Consider the following 23,767-nt stretch of genomic DNA (forward strand, 5'->3'; position numbering starts at 1 on the left):
CTCCATCCCTCAGCCAGAGCGAGAGGAGTTAAACCCAGCGCCTCACTCCTCTGCAGCAGCAAAAAAAAAAAAAAAAAAAAAGAAAAAAAAAGAAGAAAAGACAACAACTCCTTTTTGAACACCCTCAAGCTAAAGATTTAGAAAAGCAGCCCCAGCCAAGCCCCGAGCAGGGCGCTGCTGGGACACGTCCCGCGCTTGCTGTACACTTACATAAGGCTACGCGCACGCCTGCAGCTCTCCAAACACCCCGGGCACGGAGCAAAGCTGCTCCCTTCCCGCTCCCTTCCACCCTTTTCCCACCCGAGGGACTCGACCCACTCCCGTGCCATTGCTGATTCCCAAAAATGCCTGAGCCTGGAGTGTCGGGCTCCACCTTCCCCTCCCAGAGCAAGAGAGCAGGGCAGGAATCACAGCCCGGCACTTGCAGGGTTTTTTTTAATTAGAAAACTGAGTAAAAGGTAGTTTTTGCTGTGAACGCTGCCTCCCATTCAGCCCTCGCCCACCCAGAGGAGGACACGGATGTGCTGGGCTAGGACGAGCGGATCCTCAGGGGAAGAAACAGGAGGGGTTTTAGGATGAAGCTTTTTGCAACAGGTAGGGACCTATTTGGTGTCACAGCACCAGACTACAACAGGTTAAAAGGATGTTTTGGAGACCAGTGCAATTTCTCCCTGTTTATAGATGCTCAGGTCGCCACAATCCCACCTCTCACATGCCGCAAATCTGCAAAAATTCTTGCAAGCTGCCCGATACTCAAGGGACAGACTAGACGCACAGCAGCAGCATTTAGCTGACAAACAAACCCCCAAATACTCCCCTTTATGTTGACAGACTACTCCAACCTTTGCCCTTCCTGTTCCCATCTGTGTTTGCAGACGAGGCGAACCTTTCATTGCTGTTGCTCAAACATGCCTTCCCCGCTGCAGAATTTTCCCTCTTCTTGACCAAGGGCAGGATCTCGACCAGACAAAGATGCCGAGAGTGGTTTTGGGAGCCTGGTACCAGACATTGCTCCGGGATAGGATGAGGGGTGGATTCCTTCGACCAAACTTGGATGGTCCATGAATGCACCTCGTCACTTGAAATCTCCTAGAGGGTCGACAATAAGAGCTGTGGGCAAAGACCAAACTTAAGGGGGGATGAACGTGTGTACCAGCATCCCTCCTGGGAAGAGCGCTGGCTCCCGGCTGACACAGAGCTGGTCTGATGCCGCTGCAGCGTTAAGCACCCATTGCGCCAAATGCAGGCTCCTCCCGGGGCAGAGACCTTTGCAGGCAGGCAGAGCATTTAAGGCAAGTGGAAATCTGTAGAAATTTGGGATTTGAAGCATAAATCGCTTTATAAGCCAGAGAGGTTTTACCGCAACAAAGTCTCACGCAAAGCTGGGTGGTCCTCGGTGGGCTCTGCCGTGCAGCCGCTTGCTCAGGCCAGACGTGGGTTTGAGGCAGCTCTGCTCATCCTCTTGGTGCTCTGAAGAAGCTACTTCTTGAATTTAAATCCCTCGTAAGCTCTCCTTCGGTCACATTAAGGTAAAAAATGCGATTTAAAGAACTTCATCGAACTCTGATGTGAATAAAAGCCCCAAAACTCACCAAAGGAGTTACAGAGTTACGAGGCAATGTATTTCTTTCCTTCAGCTGTCAGATGGCTTTGGAGATGCCCCACTTCCCACCTGGAAAGCATCACTTTAATGCCCTGCCCTAGGCTAAGCCTGGCAGATCCCACCGCAGCCGGAGCAAGGTGTTTCGGCTCCCACCAGCGCACGGGTGTATGCATGCCCTGCCTGCCGACGCGGCTCCTGCTGCCTCCTGTGGCTTCCTAAACCAAGCTATGGGTCAGCAGAGCCGTAGCAGACGATGCAATACGGGCAATGAAGGGTAATAACAGTCACAGGAAAGCGTATCGAAGAAAGAGACAAACGGACATCTCGTTTTATAGTCATAAACAGACATGTCACAACACACCAGATAATTTTTCAGCTCGTACAGGGACAGAAGGGCTACAAGACCACAAGACCTTATAATGCATTAGCCAACGTGGATTAAAAACAGGGCCAGAGGGGCATGCAGGATCCTGAGCCTATATACAAAGGTCCCGCCGCTGCCCGCGGGAGGGGTCCTCCACTGAAACCAAGTTTCCACAGCAAGGATTTGTCTTGGTGTTACAAACCCCCACACTGGCCCGGGGACCGAGGGATGATTCCCATGGCACACGTCCCTCTTTAGGCTTCTCATTTTTTTTTTAATGGCAAGTGAATAAAATGAAAATCCAACGAAGGATGGTTTTGCAGCCAGGATAAATGGGAGCTTTGTTTCTTGCTCTCTCCTGGGATTATTATTCCCAGGAAAAGGTACCCCGGTCCCAGCCGGCACCTCGTTCATATGGGGACCCACCGGGGCAGGAGGACTTCCCTTGCTCTGTACCACGCTCATTAGCGATGCCTGGAGATGATGAATTTCTACGCAAGGCTGAGCTCTGCCTTTGCTCTGTGTGGTGGGTACCCATGGGCTGTACTATTTTCTTGAGCTCTCTCCCTCTCCCCCCGGGGACGGCACTGACCCCGCACCGGCTCTGCACAGCAACGCACGGGCTACGAGTTAAACGCTGCCAGGGCTTTTAAACCCTTTGGAAACACCGAGCTTCCCCTGCCAATACTGACTTATGGTTATTGCTGCATAATACACAGCCGGCCCCAAAAAAAAAGAGCGGTGGCACCCTGCGCCCCGAGCCGGCTGCATCCCCGCATCCACGGGTGCCCCCGTGCCCCGAGCCGGCCGCATCCCTGCATCCCTGGGCGCAGGGAAGCGACCTCCCGGCACGGAGCGAACCCGTGACACGTGGGGCTCTGTCCCGACCCTGCGTGCCTCGGCACCTCCGAAGTCCCCGTCTCGGCGGCTTGCCCGCGGTTTTTCGCCTTGCAGAGCCAGCCGCTGTGGGCTGCGCTGGGAGCTGCCCCTCTCTTTTGCACCTCGAAAGCCCGATCGTTAGTCGCTGGGTGAGAAAACAGAGGCGGAAAGCGGCTGAGGGACCTGCTGGTCTCGTCCGTGCGTTTTTAAGGCATATTTTGCAGGAAGGGGGTGCTCCCGCGCGGCTCTGTTCCACGAGGGCGGCAGGACCGGAGCTGGCCGAGCTCCCCATCGTCCCAGCTGCAGCTCCCTGGGTGTGTGGGAGAGCAGCGAAAAAGGAGGAGAGGAGAAGATTAAAGCGGGACTCGCCGACCATTTATTTGGTTTGTGCATCGGACCGAAGCAGCGTTTCCTCCTTCAGATCTGCTGGCTCCAAATCAGCCTCTGGTGCTGGACGGGAAGGGGCTGTCTCGCTTGGACGCGACGCCAGAGGAGAAGGATGGACAGCTGCAAGGTTCAACAAGCTCCATCTGTGGCCTGCTTTAAAAAGGCATTTATTAGCTGTAAACCTCTGCCGTGACGTATAGAAAACTGGGGCGAGGAGCGGGAGATCGATCAAGTTTGAATCCTGGTGAGAGTTCTCCTTAGAAAAATGGTTAGAGGGGGGAAGAAAACAAAGGTGGCTTTGAAATCAAAAAATCAAAACCGTCCCAAAAAAGAGCGTTTCTGCTAGTTAAAAGCCTTTAACTAGAAGAACTTTTTGTGGGTTTTTTTTTCCTTTACAAACATAGTGCATCTGCGATCATTGAGAATTAACGGTCCATCTAGAAAAGGGCCTGTGCTTGGGCTATGGAGAGGCTGCTGGTGGCGACAGCGAGTGTCGGCGAGCGGAGGCGTTACATGTGTGCTTCGGAGGCAGGACAGCCCGGCAGCAGCTCCCCGTTCACCACCGCCTCCGACACCAGCATCTTGTCTTTGCCAGAATCCAGTCGCTGCTTCTTCAGCATCCTCTGATGGACCAGAGGGACGACGGCGAGCACCACGCCGCCGATGATGGGGGGGACTCCGGCAAAATAAAAGGCTGCATCGTAATTCTCAAAATAGTCATTGAGGTATCCTGAAAGAGAAGAACAACAGCGGTTAGAGCCACGTCAGTCTAATGACTGACTTGACTCCTCCCTCGAGTGAGAGCTGCAGCTCGCTTCAACCACCAGATTTGGGGAGACTTGGGTTTATAAAACGATCTTTTTTTCCATTGCATTCCTAGGAGTTATTATGCCCTGGATTAAAGGATGTGCACAGCCAACATTGGGTAGCAAGGAAGCCAAGAAGGAAAGCCTCAGCCATCTAACCAGAACAGGACACATCCCAAACAATCCCAAATGCAAGCTGAGACGGTGTTAAAGAACCAAACTTTTCAGGTGGCTCTTCCTAGCGCCTTGCCGGCCAGGAGGTAATAGGAAAAGCAGACAGGAGCTGTTCCTCTGCAGGTTGCCTCCACCTGGAAGCCCTGCTTTGCTTACGGGTATTTTATCTACATGGGGATGTCAGCTGAAAAATACATGCTGCCAGTTACAAACAATAACCAGTCACTTAAAAACCAATGAGGTTCAGCAAGCTCTGACACAGCCAGGCAGCCTTGGAGGATAACCCATTGCCATTTATTGGCACTGGAAAATCCCCTGAGTTTTCTTCTACGTAGACACTTGCCTGGGGATCACGTCCATTAAATGAGCCCCTTCACCCAGCCCTGTGCCTAGATGCAGCCCGATGCAGGGGTCCTGCTGCAGCACCCTAACAGTGAGACATCTGCAACGCCCACGTTCCTTCATGAGGGCATTAAACTGAATTTTGCCATCAGAAGCAGAAAGATCAGAGGCGTTTCTACAGCTTTAGCTTAGCAATTGCTGATGCAGATGTTCTGCTGTTCAAGGGCCAGCTTTGACAAAGTGTTAAGGACGTTGTGGTTATTATTACACTTAAACACATACCCAAGTCTTGGGAGGACAGAGCTGCGGCTGTCTCCATCTCTAACTTTGATTCAACAGTCCAGGGGCTGTACTTAGCAATTAGCAATCAGTCCCCAGATATCTAAAAGGACTTCTAGAACACTGACATTTGCCAATTTTTAGCTTCAAACAGAAAGCAGTTAATGTGATCTTGGGTCACTCTCACTGTTCCCCCACTGGACACCTTTCATCAGCCCAGAGAAAGGCCCTGGGATGCTACGGGACGTAGCACGGAGTGATGCTACAGCCGTACTTCAACCCCCAGGCGACACGCTAAGCCAGAAAATTCAAAACCGTATGTCCGGTCTCACACCAAAATATCACCACGGGTGAAAGCCGCTACAAGCATCTGCTCCCTCTCGGCAGCTGGGTCCAGGTCCGGCACCTCGGTGCTACCAACCTGCTATCGGCGTACCCGCCGTCATGGGCACAGCCATCAGCCCCATGAGGTACCCTATGGCCTGGGACGCCTGCATGGGCCCCACCAGCTCGAAGGCGATGGGGGCCATGATGGTGGTGAAGAAGCCATCGCAAAGGCCGAGGAAGAGGCAGATGACGATGACGCCCTCGAACCCTCGGCACTGGGGGATCATCATGCACAGGATGCCCAACAGCACAAAGGACACAACCTGGGGAGACAAAAGCGGGCATGGACTCGATGATCTTGAAGGTCTTTTCCAACCTAAATGATTCTATGATTCTATGTCATTGGGGTGCAGCATGAGTGGGGATGGGCAGCAGGAAGTGTCATGAAGGTGACGCTGAATAGGTCAACGACATCGCCTCCTCTGGACCCAGCAGTGCCATCCATCCTCTGCTCTCCTCTCAGAGAGGCCCTTAAGAATAACCTTTTAAGAAGCTTTAGGTAGGATTATCTGCTGGATTAGCTGCTAGATTTCAGCAGTTTGTTTTTCAAAAACTACAAGAAGGTGAGAGGGTGTCCAGCAGTTTGGGAAGAGTTGGGACCACAGAGTTTGATTGCTGAACGGACACCAAGACCTCAGGTCAAGTGTGTAATTTCTCTGTACACCTTTCTCTAATAAATTTTCTCCCCTAACAGCAGACAGGGGTGTTAGGTAATGGTCGGTAAAGGATTTGCAATCTGTGGTTGACAGTTACTAAGCAGAGTGTCAATACGGATGTAGAGATGCTATCCCCTGACCCGCAGTGGTTAGCCAGCAGCTATGCGGAGGGTCAGACACAACGTACCTGCAGGTAAATCTTCTTCAGCCCGGGAATGCAATCACCAATGCGGCCTGAAACCAAGCGCCCCAGCCCTGACATGGCTCCGAGGCAAACCAGGAGGATCCAGTCCTTTTTGGTTTCTTGAAATCGCTTCTCCACGTATTTTACCTAGGATGGAGGGAAGGATACAAAGACGTGAATCCTCAGTAAGTTAATCCTTCTCATATCCCAGAAACGGACGAGACTTCCTGCAGAGGGCTCGTGGCTTTGGGGGTGGTTGTGTGATCCTCATGTCTGCACCACGCTGACCTGCCCACCCCATCTCTGCCCACCCCAAACCCAACAGCCCCCTCCTCTCTCCTGCTACTGATGCTTGTCCTTGGGAGCTGCAGGAAGCGACAGCTCTGCCCACCCTGGCACAGAGGACACAGAGGAGCATTAAAAACCTGTCTTCTCCCATCACTATTCCTATTTACAGGACGTGCCTGCAGCAGTTTCTTAGCTTTGAGGCTTTTGATGGCTCTGTCCTTACCGCCCATCTCCACCTTCCCACCTCCTCCTCGCTTGCACGGAGGAGCCCTTTCACTCCGGGCAATGGGACTGCCCTCCCCTTCCAGTCCCAGCCTAGGCTCTTACCAGGTTCATGTAAGGTACGAGGTATCCCAGGACAGCAGTAGCGATCCCAAAAGCCCAAATCCGATAGGTCTTTCTCCGGAAAACCCTCAAGTTGAAATACTTGCGCGTCTGGGACCAGCACTGCTGCCGCATGCTCCGGCTGCCCAACTTGTCCTGCCCATCTTGCTGAGAGTCACAAGAAGCTGGCAAGATGGGCCGATAGGTCAGGGACAAGAATATCTGGATGAGCATTAAGGCACTGAGTACTTGGAAAGTATGTGCCAGCCCAATAGCTTTCCCAACCATCTTCAGGAAGAAGGGGAGCGGCACGGAGATGAGGCAGCTGCCGCCGGCCACGATGCCGTTGGCCAAGCCAAGGCGGCGCTTGAAGTAGTGACCAAGGATGACCAGCGAGGGCTGGAAGGCGAAGGAGCTGCCGCAGCCAAAGAGGATCCCATACGTGAAATAACGAACTTCCAGAGACCTAGTGAGAAAAAAACACATCGAGGTGGTTACGTTACGCAGAGGTAAGGAAGCCTTCTCCCCTGCGGTCCTGCAAAACCTGGAGTCAAAACCCAGATCTCACATACCACAGGTGCTACACAGACAGTCTGACCTCGAGGAGCTTATTGCTTAGCCAAAGCAAGGATTATCCTCATTTCACAGCTGGCACGTTAAATCTTCGGGAAAATGAAGTCTAGCTGGGGAGTGCTTTCTGCAAAGAGGAGAAGGCAGCAGCCAACCTCCCCTCCTTGGGAAGTTGACCTAACTTGAATGGTTTTTAAATTACAGCAAGCAAGATTTTCTAAGGTAGGCAAGGTGGATTATTTTTAGCTAGAAATCCATTTTTCTTCCACTGAAAGGACTAATTGAAAACATTCTGCACCCAGTGTTTGAAAGCAGAAGGCACCAACCCTGCTGGTTATTAGGCACTTAGGAAGGAAACATTGCGTTTCTGCCAGGCTCCAGGCTGGTTAATTAAGTTCTTCTTCTTTGAGCTCCTCTGGGAGCTTCAATTAGACAACTAATAGGTCTCGTTTGTACCTTACATTGGTGGCTGTGCTCGAGGAGTAAGCGAAGTGGCTGCTCTATAGAACAGGTGGAAAGTCCTGAGAGCCCTTGGAAGGAGCCATTCCCCAACTGCCAGCCTGGTTTTCCCAAAAGAAGCAGCTGAGAAAGGAGCCTAAAGTTAGGCGGTGCAAATAACCCATTGTGTTTCTCTCCAGATGAAGGATTTTTTTCTTCATCCCCGTGCAATACATTCAGCTGCAAAAGTCTGCCACGAAATACTGCATGGGAGGAGAATGCAATGGAAACATTTGGGCAGCTCACCGGGCAAGCGATGCTGCAAAAACGGGGTCTTTACTCCAACACTCAGAACAACTCATGTGAAATACTGAGTGCTGCTCATGAAGCAAGTGAGAAGACAGCAGCCCAGATCTAATGGAGCAGTTTGAAGTTGAGAAAACGTTTACAAGCGCATCATTTCTTCCATTACACGCTCCTCTCTAGCTAGCCAAGCAGAAAGCAGAACATGTTTGCTGTACCCAACGGCTCAAAGACAAATGACTGTCATGAAAGGCAATTTCCAGCTACTCCAGAACGAAGCCACATCAGAAATCCCCTCTGTAGGAGCCAGGCAAGCAGCTGGGCTACGCAGGCTGTCTCCGACCTCCCACGCACCAGCCGCGGCCATCTCAGCTGGGTCACACCAGCTTTGGTACTGCAGCTAAGCTGACGTGTTGGATAAGTGGAGACAAATGCCGCGGCTCCCATCTGCTCCCCGTTGACGCTAAGACACCCCCACATGAGCAGGGGCTCCTTTCAACCATGCTGCTTAGCCAGGATTTCCCACCCCGCTCCCTGGGAATCAGCCAGCTGCTCTCCGGTGGGAAGGGTGGCATCGTCTCCCTTGGATAACGAGGTCTCCCGTGGATAATGACATCTCCTGGGCCAAGGAGGTCTCCCTCCAACAGCCGCCTCTCACTTACAGCTCACGATGGGAACGGCCCTCGTTCAGCCCCGCTGGCAGAGGTTTGGGGGATTTCTCGCTGCAGGAGAAACTGGGCAGAAATTGCGGAGGGGAAGGAGAGGCAGATGAAAAGGGATTCAAACCCCACCACAAAATGCTTAACGGTGCAGAAGAGGAGGGCTGGGAGGGCATTGGGGGGCATATGAAGACAGCCCTGCTGAACTGGCCATCATTTCCCATTCCGCACACTAAAACATCCTCCTTAAAACCGGAGGGAAGGTGAAGTCTTAACACAACTGGGATTTCTCTCTTCTTGAGGGTGCATAAGATCTGTGGTGGCTCGAGGTGATTACGAGTGCAGGAGACACTCCGGTGCAAGGTGGCAAAGCGAGGAAAACCCTCACCTTGGCCCCATCCAAAAATCTTCAGCCTTCCCCAGAGCTCTGCTTTTCAACATATTTTGTTTATTTACTGGTTTTTGTACAAAGTTCCCAATATTTTGAGAGTAGGAGGCACTGAGCGTGAGCTGGGCGCTGAGGTCCTGCCGTGCAGGCTCGGTGGCTGAGTGGGTTTTTGGATCGGCTCGGTGCAGTGCTGGGAACCGCTGCTCCTCTGTTTGGACAAAGCAAACGCATTTTAGAGAAACCAGGAGATAAAGGGTGGATTAGCCTTGATCCAGCCCTGCTGAGCCCACCAAACCCAGGCTGCGTCTCCCTTTACGGCAGCAGCTCCCTTTGCACCGGTGCATGTAGCCCAGCCGGCGCTGGGTGGGTCATCTCCAGCTGCGGCTACAAGGAGCTGGCAAGGGGGACCAAAAAAAAAAAAAAACAAAAAAAACAAAAACCCAACCCCCTTCTCCATTGTTCTGGGTGAGCAGGAGCCACTAGCTCCGAATTTCGGGACCAGCTTTCGCCATCCAGATGGAGCGCTGCCAAATCCCGCAGCCCCGCTGCTCTTCCTCTGGCTCCGGCTCGGCTGTGCCGAAGGCAGATTCCCTCACTGCGGTCCAGCTGCAAAGGGGCTTCTTTCTCCCTTAAAAGGCAGCCAAAGGAATGTGAACCGAGAGTGAGAAGGCAGGAAATGGGGATTTCAGCTCTGGAGCTCTCCTGGAAATAATATTCTTCTCTGCCTGTACTGTTTGATTTTTTTTTTAAGCCCAACACAACAAGCCACTGGCAGAGATGCGGTCCCAAGAGCTCTTTTCTTTGCACGGACATTTTACAATAGGGGGGAGAAAAAAAAAGTCCAAGCTTCGTTGATTAGCAGGAAAGCAAGATTACATGGGAAGCGCCTGCGATCTGCGCTGCCAGGAGCCTGGGCATATCTTCTCTCAGGACCGACTGCACTTTCTCCGATTACTACTATCTTTTGAAATACAAAGGGGTGGCATCTGCGGAGGAAGTCGCAGAGGGTGGTTCCTTCCACGCCACTGCCCGTGCTGCTGCCCGAGATGGTTTTAGCATCCCAAGTCCCCCGGCTGCAACTGGCCCCAGTCCTTAGGGCTTTGCCGGGAGGCTCAGAAGCTGCTTCCCCCCTCCCAGCGTGATGGGGGGGGCTCCTGCAGCTGGGGACCCATCACACGGCACGTATCCACAGGGAACCAGGGTTGGGACGAGCACAAAGGTCTCGTGTCCCAAGGTAAAAAGGAGCTGGCATCCTGCTGCCCCGCACAGGCAGGGTGGGCAGGGAGAAGCACAGCGCAGGCAAGTCGCCCTCTGGGAAACTAGTGTGTGTTTGCTTTAAAAACCCCCACTTCTTGAAGCATTTTAATTAAAACAATACTGATTTTAACTGAAATCCAACCCCAAGCGATGTTTTTATTCAGAAAAACTGGGGCAAATGATGTTTTGGAGGGTGTTTCCATGGTGCCTTTGAGACTCCATTTAACAAGTGCCACATAAAGGACCCCAGAGGTGACCTCTTTTTGCTCCCATAAAGATGCAAATGTCTTGGGTTGGAAAGACTCTCACATGGACTCAGGTTTACCTGCCATCCAAACACCCATGGGCAAGCCCCTGCCAGCAGAAATTCATGGCATGGGATCAGCCGTGGAAAACGAGGAGCAGCCATCGCCCCGTGCTGCCGCAAATGCCCGAGCTGGTGCGGGAACAGCACAAACTGGTCCAAACCCCATCTGCGTCCTCATCCCCGTCTGCCCAGCATGGAAACTCCCTCTTGCCAGGTGTAACCCATCAAATATTATTTTAAGCATTAATTTACTTTCAGTACCAAATGTGAAATTGGTTGCAAAGGAGACGGGTTTTGTCCACGAGCATCTCTTTGGAGCTGCCCGCAAGAGGCATGCCAACTTCTGCCTGCCTGTTTTAAAGATCAAATGAAGGACCTGAGGGCTGAAATCCCATAAAACAAAGTCCCTCACTCAGGTAAAATTCAGTCTCTTGTTATATAAGGACAAAAGAGCAACTCGGTTCAATTTGGAGAGAAACAGGCTGTGCGCACTTAGGCTGCATATGGGCTGTAGGGGTGCCAGGAGACCTCTCTTCTGGATGGAAATCACCTGCTTTGCCCCAAAAGGCAGCAGCAATGTGTAGGCGGGGGAGGGTTGAAGGGAACAGTGAGGAAGAGGAGCTCGCCAAGGAGCTGGACGGCCCCTCTGCAGCCTTACTTGGTGAAGGAGCTGGAGAGGAGTCCGATGAAGGCGATGGCAGCTCCCGAGGCTGCCGTGGTCCTGCACCCAATCCGGTCGGTGAAGATGCTGACGATGGGAGAGCAGAAAAAAATCATGCCCATGGCCAAGGAGCCGACCCATGCTAGGGAAAGAGAGAAGAAAGGAGATGGTCAGGGTGGGACATCAAACGGGGGCCAGGAGGGGAACAACCAGGGACCGACTCCAGCTTTGAAGGTGGTCTTGGCAGAGACCCATCACACCGTTAATTATCAGTGCGGCTCATAACTAACACGGTTACCACCCGTGCTGCCCGCCGGTGTCACGGCCGGGGCACAACCTGCAGCGTCCCGCTGTTTGCCCGCGCAATGGAGGCACGGCCAGGTTTTATGCCCCTCCTAGGGAAGGCACCGAGCTTTTAACGCTTTTTTCTAATGGCCCTTGCTGTGCAGGTAATGACATCTCCACTGATGTCGCTTCCGTAGGGGACATCTCCACGGCCAAAAGCCCCCCGAGCTCCTCAGAGCCCTCTGCTCCCCGGCTTTGGCTATGAAGAGTTTCATACCCTGAGTTATAGCTCTGTGTTTCCAGGTACCACGCTCATCCATCACTGCTCCCCACTCCCCAGAGCCAGGACTGCCTCACCTCCCCCTCGCCCCACGTTCAGTGGGGATTTCTCGTTGCAGCTGAGCTGATGGGAGACACACGGTTTGTGCCAGGGTAGGTTACATCCCTGGCCCTGCCAGGCGATGCCCAAGAGGGACCATGATCTCATGTCTCCTTCCGACCCACCTCTGGAGAAAACCACTGTCTGGCTGTCTTTTTTCAGAAACTTTTATTATTCGCAGATTATTTCAGCCCATCATCTTCTCCCTGCCCTCTACCTTCTCTCTTTAATGGTTTCTGTGTCTATTTTGGGGAGGAAAGGCAGGCTTTCAAGAAAAGCCATGTGGTAAGGAAAGAAATTCTCAGTCTACTAGCTCCGAGGAGAAGCAAGAAGTCCCCTTGGTGGGGCGCAGGGCAGGGCAGGACAGACGGATGGACAAGGAGCCCCCAGCCCTACCCAGCACCCAAGCGGGGGGACCTCCTGGAGCATCTCCCAGCTTCAGGCGCTGGCTCTGGGCTGCCGAGCGCGATCTGCCCTGCACAGACCCCAGGACATGTGCTCCTTGCTTTTTTTATTCCTTTTTTTTGTGTTGGGTTTTTTTTGCATCCAAACCAAGCGCTCTCCAAACCCTTTTAGGACAGCCCCGCACAATAACAACCCGTCTTTCAAGAGCCGTGAGATTTTCAGAAAATAGCCAGGTTCCTATTAAAAGCAAATCCCAGCCACATAACAGCCTCTCCAACCTCTGCCTTTCAAAAAGGACCACACAAAGAAGCCCTCGCTAGCCTGGGAAGAACTGACCCTTCCAAATTAATTATAAGTTTGCAAGGACCCAATTTACTCCGAAGTCTTCCTTAATAAATGCAGAACGGAGCAGTAAAAAGAAAAGCAAGGGCTGCGCGGGAACCTCGTGGGACTCGCCAGGCTCTCGTCTCGACACCAGGCGAAATGCAAAAGGGTGAGGGAGAGGACCCCCCTCTCCGGCTGATTTTCTTGGTTGTAAACACAAGGCACAGTGTAATGAAAGTCCTTCTAATAGGATTAGGTGGCACGGCTCCAAAGAGCCGTCCAAAACAACTCCAAGAGGGGGTGAGGGGTGGGAGCAAAGCCAAGATGGGAAAGGCTCGTTAAATTGGATAATATACTTCCAGAAATGTTCCTTCTACTCCAGCCAAGGCAGTAAAACGTTAGATGGCCCCGTCATGTTTGAAGTTTGTTATTTTTGGAAATTACTTTAAGAAACGCGGAAATAAAAGCATAAAGCAAAGTATTAAATTTAAAGGGCCAGATTCTGATCTTAATAACCCGGAGATTTACATGCAAATAAGCAGTATCAATCTCTGGCCCCAAAAATGCACACTCACCTGCAGAGATCAAAGCAAACCTGGGGCGAGAGGCTCAGCAACGGGCGCTTAAAAGCTCCTCCAGCTTTGGGTTTGTAAAAAGGAGATATCGCTCAATTAAAATCGGTAAACACAAAAAAAGAGTCCCGTGGCAAATTGCTCTACCTTAGAGAAAGGGCTTACCACAAGCAATGAATAAAAATAGGCTTGGGGAAGAACATCAAGTTAAAATTAGTAAGAACAATAGCCTCACTTCCAGAGCGGGGTTTTGTCTTCCCAGCGCTTCCCAGCGAAGCCCCGGGAAGCCGGGAGGGCTGGGCGAGCTCCAGCGCTGGAAAGAAACCTCGGCAAAATCTGGGGGCAGGAGAAAGCTGCCTCGGTCCGGGCTCCGGTCCTGGCGTGATTCACACCAAAATAGCCCCCGGTGAGCAGGTTGCACAATTTACCCCCCTGTTTTATCCCCAGCACGACAGTGGTGATCTCCTTTCACCCGGGTCAGGGCAAGGCTAGAGGAAAGCCACGGCAGAAAACCACGGGTTGGGAAAAAACCAGGGTTCAGGTGAAGCGTGGCCCCAAACTTGCCCCTCCGGACACGGAGCCGGACTCCCTGGATCTCCGGTCCAGGGGATGGAGGGTTTATTTTTGGCAATCTGTGTAACGCGGTATTGAAGGTTCTCCTAGCCTTTCCTGGACATGAAGGGCAGAGGCAGCCATTCCTCCGGTGGAAACCAGACAGGGCTTAACCAGCCTGAGTCAGGGCTTCCCTTCGGCAGCTCCTCCGATGCTGGAGAAGTTACGACTTGATTTAAAGCCCACGGGAAAAAAAAATAAGGGGGGGGGGGGAATCTTTTCTTCTGATTTCCACGGGGTTTGGATGAGATGGTTAATTCCTAGCCCAGCCACACCTCACAGCCCTCTGTGGCTGATAACCTGGGCGAGATATCGAAACACACAAAGACAAGCCCCCACAAGAGGCACGAAGCCTTATCAGCGGCGCAGTGCGATCAAGCAGATCCTAAAAGAAATGATGGACCGAATCCAGCTGAGGACAGGGCTGGAAGGAGCTCAAGAGCTGCACAGAACTTGGACAGGAGTCGGGTTAAGACTTGATTGAGCCTCAAGGTGCCGTGAGTCCAACCACCTCCTGGGAGCACCAGCTGAAGGAGCTGGTTTTGGAGCTGCCCGGCTGGGTGCTGCAAGGGCACCTGGCTGGCGATGGCCAAGAAAGCCCCTCTCCAAGGGATGCCTTTACAGAAACACCAAATGCTTCAGAAACCGCTTATTTAGTTAAAAAAAAAAAGGAGGGGGGAGGCATTTAAAGCACTCTTTTTGCGAGGGGGAGCGGAGATGACTTCTGATTTGGGGGCTGGCAATATCAGGAGGTGGCTCAATGCATGCTGTCCCTCCCCGAAAGCCACCTCTCCGCTGACCCTGCTTGGCACTGCGAGTTACGCCGACACCAACCACGTCCATGACACTCTGCTCCCACCCGCAGCCCCTCCTGAAGGCAATAAAACAGCAGCAGGGGAGCCGTGACCCCCCCGGGTGCACGTACCCCACTCCTCGCTGCTTGCTCCGGCAGGGACGGCAGCGGAGGGGGGGACGGCAGCAGCCCGAGCTGCCACCCGAGCCCAGGCCACCCGCAGCCCCGGCTTCCTCCAAAGCTGATGGGACCATCCTGGTGGTCCTGGGGATGCTCTGGGGGATGGGAAGAGCCCAGCATGGGCCTGGACCCCCTTTGCTGGAGCAGAGAGGTTGACCAAGGAGAGCATCCCACCAGCAGCCCACCCGCAACGTGATCACACAGGGTAAAGCTCCAGCTAAAGCTCCACAAATTGCTCCTCCCCACCTTGATTTAACAAAGACAGCCAAACTGTCGGCCCGTGGTAGGTCCAAAGCAACGTGGCCTTCAACACGACAGGAGAACACAGTGGTTGAAGATCTCCAGGGAGCGTAGATGTGGGTAACACGGCCAAGCCGAGCTGTCCTCCCCAGCGCCGCTCACTCTGGGCTCAAGACGGAGTAAAAACTGGGGAGGTGACCCATTCGCCCACCAGCCCAACATCATCAAGCTGTGCCCACGACGGAGGAGCTCCGGGACCACGTATGCCTCGGCCACCAGCTCCTCCTCCTGCCAGCGGGTGACAACGCCAGTGGGGACCCTGTGGCAGCGGAGGACTGGCACGTGGGGGTCAGGACCTGCAACGGGGCTGGCGATGCCGAGGGGCCAGGGAGGGCTGTGAGCACCATGTCCGCATGTTCACGGCAGCAAGAGGTGGGCAGGGCCCCCAGGGTCGGTCCGGGTGGCTCCCACATGCCAGACACCAGATCAGCTTTCTCTCCAGCAAAGCCATCCCAAAGGGATGAAAAGCTCCTTCCTTGCCGGTATTTTCCTGAGCAGAAAAAGGTTTCTGGGCACGGCGGAGCAGAGCAAGGTGGGCGCAGGAAGGCGAGAAACAACAGGGGAAAACATCACCACGGGGAGACGCAGACCCGAACCCCCCCGGTATTTAGCTATTGTTCCAAAAAACATCATTAAAAAATCGTACTGCGTAGTATTTGTTCCTTTAAAAATGAATCTCCAGGGAGAGAGAAGGAAGGGATGTCGCTCTCAGACGTGCTTCCCCGCTGACCCAAATACCCCGGGCTGGAGGGATCAAGGGCCAGGAGGTGAGCTCAGATCCGCCGCTGGAGGAAGTGTCTTCCCTCGCTTCCCGCGGCTTCTCCCGCTTGCGCCGCGCAGCCGGGACAGGGCGGCCGCCGGCGGGTACGGGGACATGCTGCCGAGGGTCACCTTCCCCGGTGAGGAGAGATGGGGCAGCCGAAGGTCATTCACCTCCACCTCCCCATCTGCACCTAGACCCCAAGACAAAAGTAGTTTCTTGACGCGTGTTTTCCGGGGACAGGGAAGCTGTGCTGGCACGACAAACCTCATCACACATCTCCGAAGCCTGTCCCAGCCCTACCTGGCTCCCTTTTTGGGTGGCCTGGGAGGCCAAGCAACCTGGTGGCCCTGCCCACGCAGTCACTATGGGGAAGCGGACAGCTGTAACCCCCCCCTCTGCGGAGCTAATGCGTGCCGCCCACAGCACATCTGCAGTGAAAATGAAGCAGCTGTTTTATCCTGTGCCCTTAAAAAGCAATTTGCGTCATCGTCTTGCTGGCTCAAAGCAAAGCCCCATGTGCTCAACACCCCCCGCGGAGAGAGCCCATCCCAGGGAGGGTTGGTCAAGGCTTAAATAAAGGCAGACGCAAAGTCACATCTGAGGAGGCCACCGCGATGCACGGCAGGAAGGGAAACTAAGCTAAAGAGCAGCAAACCGAAGCTGAGGAGCAGCAAACCGAAGCTGAGGAGCAGCCGGGCTCCTCTGGACGGGAGGTGGTGGTGGGGCGGCGCGGTGGCAGCCACCGTGCATCACGTGCAGCTAAAAGCCAGATAAACTCATTAATTGTATAGCAAGCCCTGCTTGGTACCATACCCTAAAGCTTCAGAACAAAGTCCTTCTTTATCAGGTTTGGCTGACTTCTCCCCCCTCCCTTCTTTCGAAAACAATTCCATCACAGCCTGAAAATGGGAATAAATGGAATTACTCAGAGGAATTAATCAAGGCCAGGTCGGACTAAAGACCCTTTCAGTGTCCTGTTCGTGGTGGTATTAGGACAGACTAAGGAAAAATGTGAATATTGTAGGAGAAGTGGCAGCTACCATCGTCAAGGCATGGTCCCGTGACTGTGGATAACGCAACAGCTTCTCAGAGACCAGACCCACCAAGCGTCCATCCAGTCTTTGCCATAGAAGACTTTTAAAAAAATCAATTTTTAACTTGTTCAGGAGCACAGGGCACTGGAGCAGAGCAGGCTGGGAATGTACTTTGCTTTAAAAAACCCACCACATCTTCCCTGATTGGGCCTCTCTGCCTTCCCTCGCTCTCAAGGATGCAGGGAACTTTTAAGAGACGATGTGCAGGCCACCTCCTGTAACCACTAAGTGACAGATATCAGCTTATGTGAGAGAAAAGTCCCAATATTAGCTGCCCTGTGGCCACATTAAGTAGAGATGGAGACAAATCTGTGGTTTCGCTTGGCAAGCAGCAGGCGCAGAGTGTTTGCCTGAGGTTCGTGCGCTGAACGTCTTGGACAAACTCGGCCCCAGCCACATTTTGCATCGTTTCATTCCAAAACCATAGAATTCGACCCGGGTTAGAGCAATATGGTGTTTGAGCTCGTGTCTGAGCCGCATCACGTCCTCCCCGTCTGCAGCCTGGCTCCTGCTTGGCCTCGGAGGCTCCAGAGCAGGTCCAGAAATGCAAATTCTAGTGAAATCCATCCAAAAGCAACAAGGCAGCATGTGCTCTGCAGCTGAAACCCACCATGTGCCTAGGCTGGATTTTTCTCCCCAGCCCTTCCCCTTCCAGGCCAGGAAGGTTTTTCTTCTCCGTGTTGCCTTCTGGCTTACAATTTTCTGGGAGATGATTCACCTACCGCACACTGAAGTTACCCAATAAATAGGAGCTACGGTCGCAGCAACTTCATCTCGACACAGGCTCCCATCCACCACGTCCCATCCCGACATCTTCCCATGACCTACACCCTCAGGGAGGCTGGGGATCTTGTTACTCCAATCTCTCCTGATGTTGGGTGACTTCAAGGGATGCGGGATTGGACCAAGTTTACCCGTGTCGCATCTCCCCGGGTGAGAGCCCAGGGCTGCACGCCCGGCGGGCAGCTCTTGGGGTTCAACTGCTGTTGGGCAAAACCAGTGCCCTCACGCAGCTCCTGCCTGCGTGAACTGGCAGAGCCTCTTCAGTACTGGGAGGGGGGGGAAGCACGTCCCGAGGGCGAGCATCCCCTCCTTCAACTGCGCTGTCAAACACCTCACCAGCCCCTGGCTGCGTTTTAATCCAGCAATTTCATGAAAAACAGAAAAGTTCCATTTTAATTGGTGAAAATTCCCTCCTCCCACCCACGGAGCGCCAATCTGTAATTAGCCTTTCATGTAAAACGATGTTTATTCCTGACAGAGTTTATCTTGGCACAAACACGCGCTCTGAAATGTGCACACATTTGAAGACTCAAACCCTGCATTTAATTCTCTATCTGCTTGTTAATCCTCATTGTTCCCAAGCCCCTTTTCAAAACACACCCACGGGGAGAAGAAAGTATTTTTATATATATATATAAAAAACCCTCTTCCAGTGTCAGGAACACCAGCAGCGAGTGCAGCCCTGCAGGCACCGGCTCAGGGTCCGGCTGCCCCAACAGCTCCCAGCGCTCGCCCAAACACACGGTACCAAACCCAGGAGTCCTTCCTCTTGATTTTTTCCATTTTTTTTTTTAATATAATTTTTCTTCCCAGCTGTGATGCCCCTTGGATATCCCCCCTGCAATGCAGCGCACTCGCCCGAAGGATGGGAGCCCCTCTGTTTATTTGGCAGCTCTGCAGCAGGAGGGTGGGGAAAACACGGTGGGGAAACCACCAATAGCCCCCAGCCCCATTTTGGAGAACCCACCCTCAGCAAGGCAAGCAGATGGGGACCAGACCCCAAGTTTCATGATTCCCGGGCTTAATTTGGAGTGATCTGGGATTTACACGCTCCCGGCATGCAGCGGCCACATCTCCTAGCGTAGCAGCTCGGGGCTGGACCCGCAGCCCCCAGGGACCTCCCAGTTGGGACTGGGTGACCAAAGCAGACCAAGTCCTTCCTCCCCATCCAGCCCCAAGTGCAGACGGCAGCACGGGGCCCATCGGGGCGAGCGGTGAGAGCGGGGGGCTCCCGAGGGGCTGCCAGCAGCTGCTCCAGGTTGCCCCGCTCTGGGTGACCACATTGCTTCCAACGGGGCAATACGCACAATATCTACCTTCTAAAATGAAAGGGAGAGCAACGGGTCAGGGTCTGGGTCAGGGTCAGAGTTAGGGTTTGGGTTAGGGTCTGAGTCAGGGTCTGGGTCAGGGTCAGGATTAGGGTTTGGGTGAGGGTCTGAGTCAGGATTAGGGTTTGGGTTAGGGCCAGGGTTAGGGTTTGGATTTGGGTCAGGGTTAGGGTCAGGGTCAGGGTTAGGGGTTCTGGCTCTCCCCAGCCCAATGCGCCCTGGCAGGTTGGAGTTTCCTCCAGGCCCCATGTGCTGGCTCCTCATCCCCTGTTTTGGGGGAAACAGTTCTTTCTTATTGCTGAAGCCAGGCAGGTCCCAGAGCCGATGGCAATGATTAACTCCGGCGGGATGGTGTGGGTCAGCCGTGGCCCCGAGTGCCAGGTGCTGCACGTCCAAAAAAGCCTTTGGAAAAGCCGTGACCTGACCAAACTTCACTGGGCTTTGACTACGATTAACCTCCTCCAGTCACTTGTACAAGCGCGTGAACAGGTCAGCACTCGTGCCCTGCCACGGCCATCCTCCCGTCCCCAACAGGGCGGTGGTGACACCTTTCCTCTTCCCCCAGCCCAAAAACATGTCACCTCCTCTGAATCCCCACCGTGGCCACTTCTTGTAACTGGCAGACTCGTACTGGTAACCAGTTCCTGCAGCACACAGACAACTGGGAGGACACTGCAGCTGGGGGACGGGGGTGGTGGAGCTTCAGGAATTCACCCCACCACTTTATCTCCCTTGGGAGACCCCCAGCACCAAGAGACCGCTCTGCAAGACTTGTTCATCCATCCAAGGCAAAAACATCACGTTTGCAAACAGGGCAGGGAGGATGCCAGGGGGTGGGCGCCTGCGAGGGCACGAGCAGCGCGAGGGGCAGCCTGCCAGCCCGTCCCAGCCTGGCACCGGCACCAGGACTGGGCCAGCAGCACCGGGGCACACGGCCGGCCGGCGCCGGCCGCTGCTTCCCACCTTGGGACCCAGATGAGCACTGCTGCTTTTGGGGGGACTCCTGAAACCCCAAAAGGGCAGGAGGGTGACTCTGTGTGCACCTCATCCCCTGCCGCACGCTCACCTGCACCCCAGCACCCATCCATCCATCCCACACACGTGGCTGTTACGGCATTTCCCTGGCTCGGAGCAGCTCGGCTGGCTTTGTGCTACGCTGCCGGGATGCAGAGGTCGTGGCTCCCGGCCAGCACACGTCAGAGCAGACGGCAAAGCAGTGCCATGGCTCACGGACGGGGCCGAGGGGGCAATGCCAACAGGGCTTTTTACACCAAGGTCAGTGGTTCATCTCCCAGCCAGGCACAGCATCCGCGTGCATCCCTACGGGTGCCTGTGCCCAGCGCAAACCCGCCACCGCAGCTGGCATCGCATCTCCAGCTACATGGTGATATTATACCCGAGGCACGGCTGCAGGACCCCCAAAATTCCTGACGTTACTCCAGATTGAAAGTACCTGGGGCACCCCAACCCCCTGATGCCTCAGGGAGAAGACGGGACGGCTCCCGGCCCCTGACGGGAGGCAGGTTGGGTACTCCTCCCGAAACGCGGCTGGTGGCCCAAGACCGCTCCATCCCTTGTGAAATCACCGGGCGCTTTCTGTCTCCTCTCCCCGCCTCTGGCAAAACCCGCCTGGGCTGTGTTTGGGAACCCTTCGCCTTCTGCGGGGAGGCTGGGGTGAGAAAGGATGCTTTTTTCCAAGCTGGAAGAGACAGAAAAGTTTCCTTCTTTGCCAAATTTCTCCCAAGCCATCTTCTGTTTCCCATTAACGGCGAGAAGAAACCCTCTGGCTGGGGTCCGCGCTCCTCCCACTGCAACTCCCACGGGCACTTGTCAACATCCCAGTAAAAAAAGGAGAATTAAACCCACCCAACCTGGCTGGCCATGACGCAGGGACCCCCAGAGCGAGGACCGGCGGCGGGTGGAAAACAACCCCCCTGCTCTGCTCTTGCATCTCTGCCACGGAAACTTTTCAACTCCAGTTGCTGGCAGGAGCCGGGCTGATCCCAGCTGAATTCCTTCCACTTACCAGCAAATAAATAGCAGTTAAATAGAGGGAAAAACACCCTTTTTTCAAAGGGAAAACAAAGAGGCCGGGGAACATAAATGGAGGTAAAATGTTGGGCTGGTCACAGACTCATGAAGATCTTTTTTCCCTCCTGGTTGGGTACTTGACAGCCTTCCCTTTCAGTTAATTAAGGGATACTCAGAAAGAAAAATATTTCCAGCCCTTTGCCAGCCCTGACCATTAAGGGGAGAGTCACAGCGCGCTTGAGACCAAACCCAGGAGCCCTGGCCACAGCTCCTCCACCCAGCCCAGACACTTAAAACACCATTTTTCAGACAAATAGGTGCCGTTGCAGGACATCTGCGGTGTCCTCCCAGCCGTGGCAGACTTCTGCCCAGCCTCTTCTCCAAACCTTCTGGTGATGGGCATCTCCAACCTTCACCTAGACAAAGGCTGGTCTTCTTGCACTCCAAGTACTTCTCCCAACCAACACCTTCCTTGCTGCAAAATTTCAAAGCGTCACTTTGCAACCTGTCCCTCATCGGACGGAGGGAACGGCTTATTACCTTTTTCGCAACTTTTTAAGGAGCTGAAGGCAGCGATGCACCTTCCCTCCTCTAGCAGGAACAACCTCAGCCCAGGCTTCAGCGCTGCACATCGTTCCCCCTCCTCTCCTCCACATCTCCCAGTTGGCCCAACCCTTTCCCAGTGTGTGGTGCTCACAGAGCCCACCAGAGCCCCCTCCAAGCTCCGGGGGAAAAAATCGCTGCGGCAACCTCAGCCTGAGCCCCAGCTGGGGCAGGCACCCCGAGACGGAGAGCGCTGGGGCGGCAGCGATGCCTCCCCTACGGCACTCGAGCAGAGCCGCCCGCCCGAATATTATCAAAATATTTCAGTTATGTTACTTATTTGCTTACACCCAACAAGGCCCCAGTTTCCCCGAAGACAAAGTCCGCTCAATACCAGACTATATACAGGGCTAGAAATATGAAAGGGAAAATCTATGCAGCAGCGCTTTTTGAAGGGAGGCCCCTCTCCAGGCTGCACCAGTCGGCTTTTAAGTTGTTTTGCCCTCGAGCTTTGCTCACAAAGGAGGTGATAACACCTTCCTGCAACGGCCTCTTCCATCGGGGCTCTTCCACCACACCGGCAGTTCCCTGTCCCAGCCCAAACCCTCCTGCGGCATGAGGAACAGCGCAAGGTGATGACTGACCGCACTGGGGGATCCATTGGGGAGTCTCCTCCGTTGAGCAAGTATCTTTAAAAATCAAAATAAAGGAAGAAAAGCTGTTTGGAAGCAGGTTGAGCAGAGCCCTTGAGCGGGCAGACAGCCAGGGCAACATCCCGGGCTGCCCCGGCCGTGTCTGTGTGGCAAAACGGCTCCACGGTGGAAGATCTGGGCTCTTCTCCTGATGGCCATCGGGAAATCATTTCCTTCTCCGGTGCTGGAGAGCTTACCCTGGGTCTCCAGCACAGAGACACTAATGCCTTTGGCTAGTGCTCCTGAAGCCTATTGATGGGGAAAAAAATCCCCAAACTTGTGTATCATCATTAAACCAAACACCCAGAGGCCAAAAGAGGGGTAAAATATCCATGTAATTTTAATCTCTTGGAGTTTCCTTACATTAAAGCACACATTTGGAACAACTGGATACCTCAGAAAAATAGACCATGCTGTAATTAAGCAAATCCGGTAGCTAAAGGAAACTGAAGAACAGCAATATTTTTTTTTTTTTTTCCCCCAACAAGAAACAGGTTATACCCCTTTGCCAATGGGCTGTTACTTTTGGCTGACCTGCTCTCATTTGAAAGTTTTTCAGACGCCGGGTGGCTTCGGCAGCCGCCCCGCAGTGCGGGGAAGGGCCAGCCCTGCCCTTTGATGCTCCAGGCGGGTGGAGAAAAGCCACGGCCGAGGCGTCGGGGTTTCCTGCGCGGGACGGTACCCAGCCCCGTGTTTCCCATTAGCATCTCAGGAACCCAGCCCCGAGCCCTCCAGCTCCTGCTGACGCACCTTGAATGGGGATCCATAATACATATACACACACATATACATATATGTGCATACCTATATGCCTGTGTGCACCTATGTATACACACACATATACATATATATTAAAAAAGCAACCTCCGGAGGGCTTTAGCCCACATGACGGTTGCAGGCAGAGCCGCGCCGTGGCTTCCTCGGAGCCACGCAATATTTAACGAGACCGAGGGGAATCGGGGACAGCCCGTACCATTTAAAGTGCCTCGGCAGCAAAGTGCTTCGAAGGCCAGTGAAACATTAATGCGCTTCCCCGGAGAAATGCCTTCGCTTTTTGCTGCATCAAGGGCTTTGAAATTGGAATAAATAACAGGGCGGGTTAATGAAGGTTTCTATCAGTTACTGGGTTAGTTTTGGTCCTCCTGCAATTCAGGTTTAAAAACCATACATCCCACCTCCATGGCCAGGGAGCCTCCTCTTCCTCTCCATGGAAATGCTGCATTTTGGGGTAGGAGCAGGCATCAAAATAACCCTGTTCCCAGAGGTGCCAGGTGCGGGATTGCCGTAGGCAACACCCGCCGCAGTCCCCGGGCTTGTTTTCAAGCACCTGAGCTCCAATTTCTCCCATGAAACCCATCCATGCCCAGAGGCAAAGGGAAGAGCAGGGGCCAAGCAGCTTCAGCAGCGTAGAGCTGAAGCCTCCCGGG

The 23,767-nt window shown here is 53.7% G+C and overlaps 1 protein-coding gene across 2 annotated transcripts in view; it reads right to left on the bottom strand.

Moving 5' to 3' along the window:
• Positions 1–1,902: 1,902 nt before the first annotated feature.
• SLC16A2 (solute carrier family 16 member 2) overlaps positions 1,903–23,767 on the bottom strand; it is a 35,527-nt gene continuing 13,662 nt past the window's right edge. For both annotated transcript variants that reach the window (XM_029996443.2, XM_029996444.1), the window contains 5 exons: positions 11,254–11,398; positions 6,677–7,139; positions 6,065–6,208; positions 5,256–5,484; positions 1,903–3,963 (listed from right to left, as the gene is read on the bottom strand). In XM_029996443.2, the coding sequence (XP_029852303.1) occupies positions 3,743–3,963; positions 5,256–5,484; positions 6,065–6,208; positions 6,677–7,139; positions 11,254–11,398 (1,202 nt within the window). In that variant the 3' untranslated portion in view covers positions 1,903–3,742. The remainder of the gene's footprint in view (positions 3,964–5,255; positions 5,485–6,064; positions 6,209–6,676; positions 7,140–11,253; positions 11,399–23,767) is intronic.

This window comes from Aquila chrysaetos, chromosome 21 (genome assembly GCF_900496995.4).
Source record: "Aquila chrysaetos chrysaetos chromosome 21, bAquChr1.4, whole genome shotgun sequence".
NCBI lineage: Eukaryota > Metazoa > Chordata > Aves > Accipitriformes > Accipitridae > Aquila > Aquila chrysaetos.